General features: G+C 35.2%; 1 protein-coding gene across 1 annotated transcript; it reads left to right on the plus strand.

Annotated features, from left to right (window-relative positions):
* Nucleotides 1-5,415: 5,415 nt before the first annotated feature.
* Nucleotides 5,416-6,214, plus strand: LOC149596239 (ATP-binding cassette sub-family C member 3-like). Its single transcript, XM_089861405.1, has 4 exons — nucleotides 5,416-5,490; nucleotides 5,573-5,641; nucleotides 5,736-5,912; nucleotides 6,071-6,214. The coding sequence occupies exons 2-4, from the start codon at nucleotides 5,597-5,599 to the stop codon at nucleotides 6,212-6,214; spliced, it is 366 nt and encodes a 121-aa protein (XP_089717531.1). The 5' UTR covers nucleotides 5,416-5,490; nucleotides 5,573-5,596.
* Nucleotides 6,215-7,420: the final 1,206 nt, after the last annotated feature.

Here is a 7,420-nt window from a genome sequence, read left to right on the forward strand (position 1 = left end):
ACAGAGTTTCGGGTTGCTTCAGGTGTTCGGAGTTTGAAGCGAAGTTGCGAAGTGACTCTTTTTTACATCGACGATAACGTGAAAATCATGAAATCCGCGCCCAACTTCCTTCCCCCTTGGTCAGCATGTTCCTCCTGTATTAGGGTTAGGTCAGGTCAAAGTGTTAAGAGTTTTTTGCTCTCGGAGGGAATTTAGTTGGGCGTGTTTTCACGGTTTTCGGTTTTACAATTTGTTATTTTGAGTATTGACAAGGTATTGTTGATTTTGAAGGAGATATTTTGCAGGTGGTTTTTTCTATACAGTATATTTTTGGTCAGGTTATTTTTAGGTTACAAATGTTTCAATTATTTTCATAGATAAAATAGATCAAAAATACAAGTTTTATGCAAAGGATTTTACACTGGTGTCCATATAGGATGGACAAAAGACCCGATGATGGTGGTGTAGAAGCCAGTAAGTACAGACTAGTGTCCATGTGGGATGGACAAAAGACCGGATGATAGGGGTGTTAGACAGACAATGGAGTATAGGCATTATAAGTGGAATACAATTTTCCAAATTTCCGGTCCGGAATTTGGGAAAACGTTTGCTCCGTTTTGAAAACTGCGAACGCGGTCCCCTGGGGTGTAAGTCAATAACAACAGACTGACACACAGACAAACACGTCGAAATTAGTACCTCTCCGTGACATACGTCACTCGGAGAGGTAAAAACACTTTCTTTTCGACGGTAAGTAACACCTTAAACCTGAACAATATTGCCTAGTGTGCGAAACATTTTTCGATTACGGTTTTAATGTTTAGGGCTTTAGGCTAATAGCTGTGAAATCCATCTTTAGAAAGAATGGCTTTATTATAATAAAACAACTTTCCGTAACTAGACAATGCCTCCTTTAAAGAATGAATTCAATTATAGGTACCATTATGCCATTTTTTTTAATGATAAAACGTAACTGTGTTAGCTAATTTTCCAGCAGAGTGGAGCCGAGTTGGTTGAAGCCTTGAACTTACGCTAACGATAAAAAATATTGCGGTCTCATAATTTCAGGCGAAAATTGCAAAAATATATATATAGTGTCTGCTTGTCCCTGATAAACATGCCATAAACTCTACAGGGCTGGTAGGCTCTAGTTGATATGACTTGACACCCGTTTGTAATGCTAAACAAAAAAACACCTTTTTAGGTTTAGAGTCCCTTAGAAAAAGCATTAAAATTTTAAAGTTTTTAAGGAAAACGAGACAAGCCTTACTGAAAAACTACAGCGAAGTTAGTTTTCGGAATATTCTCAAATTAACAAGCATTTATTAAATGAGAAACTTTCCAGTTTTGTTTTTTAATAAATGAAGTCTGAGCACTGTTATTTAAATAATTAAAAAAGTACACCGAAAATTTTTTTTGAGTCAGAAGTCTGCCTAACTTGATAGCGCGCTTAAATCCATTTCTCCATTTTCGTTCTCTTTAATAACTACAAGGGCCTAGCTTTATACGGCCTAACAAGTTTCGTTTAAAAATTTCAAAGGCTTGCTTACATGCCAAGAATTCCTTATATCAAAAACGGATTTATGTAAGAAGAACGTTGAACGTAGCAAATTCCCTACCCATCCTCGACTTCTTTGTATGTATTGATGGGAGTGGCTTATAATTTCAAAATTCTATCGGCCTTATTCTCTTATATTTTGGGCTTTAAATATAGATACTGCATAAGGCAAGTAAATAATAGTAATAACTAATAATTGTGCTACAATAATAATTTTAGTAAAAAGAAAGAAAAACCAGATACTTTAAGAAAATATTTAAAGAAACATCAATTATATATATTCTTAACTTTGAAACTTAATTCCACTAAATCGGGAGTTATATCGCATTGTTGTCGGAAAAAATATTTGACCACGAAAATAGAGATAAGAATGTCATTTTCGATCACTAGAAGTCGCTATGTACATAGTTTGTGGGTGGAGTCAAAATATAAGCAGACGAGGTTTCTCAATAAAGTATGCGAGGATGGTACGAGTCTAGAGGCCAAAGCTATGATCCGACGTTCTTAGTACATAAATCCGTTGTTGTTTATATTATAGCAGACTACAGTTAGTCAAGGCTAATTAATGACTTTGGTAACTCATCCCAGCTTGAACACCTTTATTTGGAATTTCTAATTATTCATAACGCCCTTAAAAACAAATACTTTGTTAATCGGGTCGAATTTTCGTCTAAAAAGTAATACAAGTAAATAATTACAGTTAATAGAGGTTTATGTATAGTTTCAAGTAATTTTTCGACGTTCTTTACGGCCAAGGCTTAAGTTGTATTTGGGTTAGTCCATGTAATATAGTCTATATAGTGTATTTCCTCTTTAAAGATTATAAAAAAGCTGATCTCCATCTCTGTTTTGGAAATGGATATAGTCTGCTTCGTTTCATGCTAGAAATATATCCAAGCCCTAATTTTTACACTGAGTGGGGTGGCGTAGCGGTTAGCGCTTTCGCCTCGCAGCAAGAGGATCCCGGGTTCGATCCCGGACTGTGGCACCGGGTGAAAATCTGGGAACAAATCCTTCTGCGTGGAGTTTGCAAGTTCTCTCCCCGCTTGTTAAAAGGAGTTTTCCTCCGCGGTCTAACCCGGTTTCTCCTTTCCATCAAAACTTGCAGAGGTTAACGGTAATAGTTAGTATAGGGCGCTGTAGGTTAGCTGTGGCATAGGGGCTAGCCACCACCCCTCTATGCATTGTAAATGGACCCACCTGTAAACAAGCCACAGGCTTAGTGTGGATATCCCTTCATAGACAAAAAGCTTAGATTATTATTGTTATTATTATTTATATTCGTTGGCGCTTGCAATTTAAGTAAAAAATGGCATAATTATCCAATTTATTAAGGCGTTGAAATCAAAGATCGTGTTTTCACCCTGTGAAAATTTCAACAACTTTAAAATACCACTGGAAAGATGACAAAAAGTTTAATGTGTTTTCGCTATGTCAGTTAAAGCAGTGGTGTTTACGTTAGCGCAGTTAATTCAAAATTCCCATATGAAGTATACAGTGTTTCATCATTGGTCAATCTTACTAATTGTGATGGTGTGTGATATAGTTCCTGAAACTCAACCAACGTAGAAGATAAAACGTTAAAAACATTTCACCCGATTAAACCAGTCAGGATTTTTTGTTACGGTATAATTTTCTAAACTATTTGTTATCAACAGTGTATTGTTTAATTCATAAATATTAGTAAAAGTGGTGTTGGTTAATCCAGGAGGACAGTGTCGTTGGTTAATCCAGGAGGACAGTGTCGTTAAGTAATTTAATTAGTCAAATAATTTCCATGTTAACATAAGCGTAAATTTCTCCAACGTAACCATTTGGGAAACAGAGGGTTACGTTGTTTGTTACATCCACAGTTCGCATTGCCGTTTGTTTATTTGTCTAAATTGCTATGAATTGTTTAGGTATTTGATTTATTTACTGGTATTCATGCCAAACTATATAATCACATCATTCATTATTATTTTATACATTATCTTTATGTTACCGAGATATTTAGCACGGGGTATGATAAAAATTTAACGCAATGTGTAATAACGATATTTAAGTACTTCTTTTAAGCAATTAGAAATAGATCAACCCCAAATGTATGACGGTAAAGCAAAAATAATATTTTTCAAATTTAAATTACATTAAGGCTTAAGTGACAGATAGTATTAAAAAACGTCTTGGTTTGGATCAAGGCCGAAAAAAACAAACGATATGTGTGAGATTTATCATTTGACTGAAGTTCAGATATTGCAATTGTTTTAGTTATTTCTATCCATTTAATCCTTAATTAATATTTAATTCAATCGACTGAATTTACTGTTAATCGATCCATTCCCGCTAAATTAATTTAAAAAAATTACATATCTACGCTTTTTCAAGAACAATTACATTTTCCTCAAACATTTTATCATGAAATTAATTATTTTTAAGGGATTTCGTGTCGATACTCACTAACTTGTAAGCACCTTGGCGGACATAGTTTGAATTGTTGCTGGCTTGACAAATTTTCAAGTTTGCACCAAAAAAGGTTAAATCTCTAGTAAGTTTCTGAGAAGACTGATGCTCAAGAAAATATGATGAATAACTTATTTTGCTCAAAGTAATTTATAAACTAATGTCGTCTTCTTAAGACAAAGCAACAACGTAGCACAGGCAAAATATGATATCGGTATAAATATAACCAGAAGTAAGATAAGAGACTAGAAGTAAAGTGCTCTAGCATTGGTAATTGATCCTACCACTAGTGAACAAATTGGAGGATTTTATGCCACTTCCATCGCCAAGTGAAGAATTTGGTTACCGCAATACTTCTAGTATATAACCAAAGATAAGAGTAAAGATTACATAAAAAGAAATACTTCTCAGTACCAATGACTTGTTATATTCATTTCCTGCGGAAATAATATGGGTATAATATCATTCATTACCAGTTATGCGAAGAAAGTCACACTCAACTCCGATCCCCCTTTCTCTATTTTCCCAATATATAAAATTTTAAAATCACCAGTGGTTCTAGTGTATGAGTCATCTGAGCCGTCGCAACACCCTCAGCCAATATTAACATATAGTTCGAAACCTTTTCACATTAGTATACGGTACAGGACTCTGTGGGCTTTCCCGCCAACCTTAACCTAACACTATAGAACATTCTTGTACATGCATGCTTATGGCTATAACTTGACACTGAAAGACCAATCACTCAGTGTATTCGGTGTACATTTGTAAGTGAGTAGTACATTTTGTAAATTACATACAGAGAAACTAAAACGCAAGGGTGATGCCGCCATTGGGGTCCTCTCTCTCTCTCTCTCTCTCTCTCTCTCTCTCTCTCTCTCTCTCTCACACACACACATATTTATATTTTCCTTTCGAATTATGTCAAAGTTCGCTTGGTCTTTTTAGAAAGTCAGTAGAATATTTCAAATATTCAATATTATATAATTATTATATAATATTATATAATAATATATTTTCGGAAAATGTAATTGTTCTTGAAAAAGCGTAGATATGTAATTTTTTAATTAATTTAGAGGGAATGGATCGATTAAGAGTAAAATCAGTTGATTGAATTTGATATTGATTAAGGATTAAATGGATAAAAATAACTAAAACAATTGCAATATTTGAAACTTCAGCCAAATGATAAACCTCACACATATCGTTTGTTTTTTCGGCCTTGGTCCAAACCAAGACTTTTTTATAATTCTTTACAGCCTTGACGAAGTTTTGTATTTTTATTTGAGATTAGACTATCTTAACAAGGATAAACTGATAAAAAAAATATAGTCGTTAAGTTCAACAAATATAATCCGTAATCAGAAATCCTAATCTTCCCCGCAAATATTCAAATGTACAGTTCATAAAAGAACGATTTATCCCCTGAAGTCTGGCATTTTAATATTCAGCTCTACTGTAGACGCATTCGTTGTGAAGCCCACGTGTTATGCGAGCGAGACTCGATCAAGGTCTGTATGTACTGTTTTCTGCGGTTTATTGAAAAACGTTGTAAGGCCTGTTAAATGAATTGCTCTTATTCTATTATTATAGCAAATATTTTTGTGTTAATCATTAATGGGTTTCTTAATTTTGGAGAACTTTTGCGAATCTCCATTTTGGGTATGTTACAAAATACAATACTTGACCAGAGGAATAATTATAATAATTGATGGCCTTTTTGTTTAATTACGAAATATGTTACTATTTTCAACAGGACGCCAATTTGACGTGGTACACGGATGATCCGGACTTGACTCCTTGTTTTCAAAAGACCATCCTGATCTGGGTGCCATGCGCGATACTCTGGTTGTTTCTCCCAATGGAAGTCGCGTTGATCGCAAAGTCGGAGAGGCGAAGTGTCTGTTGTTCTCATCTGTGTATTATGAAAAGAGTATGTTCTTTTTGAACAAGAATCATCGTTGTACCGAAACAAATGCACTGTACAGGATGAGCACGTTTTTGGCATAGATTATTCCTCCTCTCGGGAATAATCTTTTGAATGTCCAAAAAGTTCCTAAAGCGTTGGTACACTTTTGTTTGTGTTTTCAGCTCTTGGTTTTGTTACTTGCCGCAATTAGCGTCTTAAAGTTTGGTAAACAGATATACTATGGCAATTATCAAGTCGTCGACAATTTAGCGGTCGTTCTTGAATTTGTAACTTACGTAAGACATTTTAATAAACCCTATATCTGACGATTTGAGGAACTAAATTGAACTCGCGTGTTGCAGATCTTGGCGTTATTTCTCGTAGTTTACGGCAGATGGGGTGGCACGGTATTGTCGGGAATCCTGACAATGTTTTGGTTCCTCTTAACAGTAACGCATACTATCACAATGAGATCCACCATCATGAAATACTATTTACAGGTAAGCGAAGGTTTTATTTCCCTTTTACAGTAATATTACGGCAAATTAATTGGTGAAATATTTCAGAACGACAAAGATGACTATTTTGGGCTGGTTATTCAGTCGCTTATTTACCCTTTAGTAGTAGTTACCCTCGTATTACACGCACTGAGTGACATCTCTTCGCAGTACGGAAAACATGCGCACACAATCGAAGTCAAAATGGTAAAACTCCACATTTTTACGAGTCCGTGTTGTTATGCAATGACTTAACCGATGACAACGATTTGTTCGTTTGTTTGTTTGTTTGCCTGCTACGGGTAAGGGAAAAAAGTATGAAAAGGAACTGGATAAGTAAAGATTCTCAATCAATTTCCAACTCATTTACGAAATGCAAGAAAGTGTGTTTAAAGTGGCAGTGCTTATTTTGGTTTTCTAGGTGAATTTCAGCGAGCATAAAGCTGCGTTTACACGAGACACCTTGAAAGCGTTTGAACCGTTTTGTAAATGTTGAAATGTAACAATTTATTGTTTATCATAGAGATATTTTATGTTCAAATGCAATTATGGTATAGTTCACCGCTTTCCAAAACGGTTCAATGCGGTTTCAAAGTGTCTAGTGTGAAGGCAGTTTGATTGAAAGCCCACTAAATTTGAGACGATTAGTCGCGGTCGGGTTGCTCTAGAAATCCCATAGAATTCTTGATAATCCTTCAATAGACTACTAAATCGATGGCTTTAGTATTCGTGCAAATGAAACTCTAAAACTTGTTAATCGAAGGGTTTTCGATACTTGCGCTAATATTTTAGAAATAGAAAAATGTACACTAAACGAGAAATGGCACCTTATAGTTTCGCTGACACCGAATCTCACCAATATTGAATTGAGGCAGGCATTTCACCCACTTTTTTAGCCAGCACATTGAAAACCACACGGAGTATTGCGAAATTATTTTTGCCCTGCTTGTTATGATAATTGGTTTTTGTAATATAAGCTCAACACTGGTTGTGAGGAGCTCTAGTTGTTTGTTTTCTCGCCTGCCGTTCTCTCAG

The sequence above is a fragment of the Phalangium opilio genome, unplaced genomic scaffold, assembly GCF_054372755.1.
Source record: "Phalangium opilio isolate 3A_F unplaced genomic scaffold, DU_Popi_V2 ptg000390l_1, whole genome shotgun sequence".
In the NCBI taxonomy this organism is placed as follows: Eukaryota; Metazoa; Arthropoda; class Arachnida; order Opiliones; family Phalangiidae; genus Phalangium; species Phalangium opilio.

Excerpts from the sequence above, each read along its gene's own strand:
- LOC149596239 (XM_089861405.1), top strand. The coding sequence starts at position 5,597 with ATGGGTTTCTTAATTTTGGAGAACTTTTGCGAATCTCCATTTTGG. Across the intron at positions 5,642-5,735 it reads TTTGCGAATCTCCATTTTGG|GACGCCAATTTGACGTGGTA; the intron begins GTATGTTACAAA and ends TATTTTCAACAG. Across the intron at positions 5,913-6,070 it reads ATCTGTGTATTATGAAAAGA|CTCTTGGTTTTGTTACTTGC; the intron begins GTATGTTCTTTT and ends TTGTGTTTTCAG.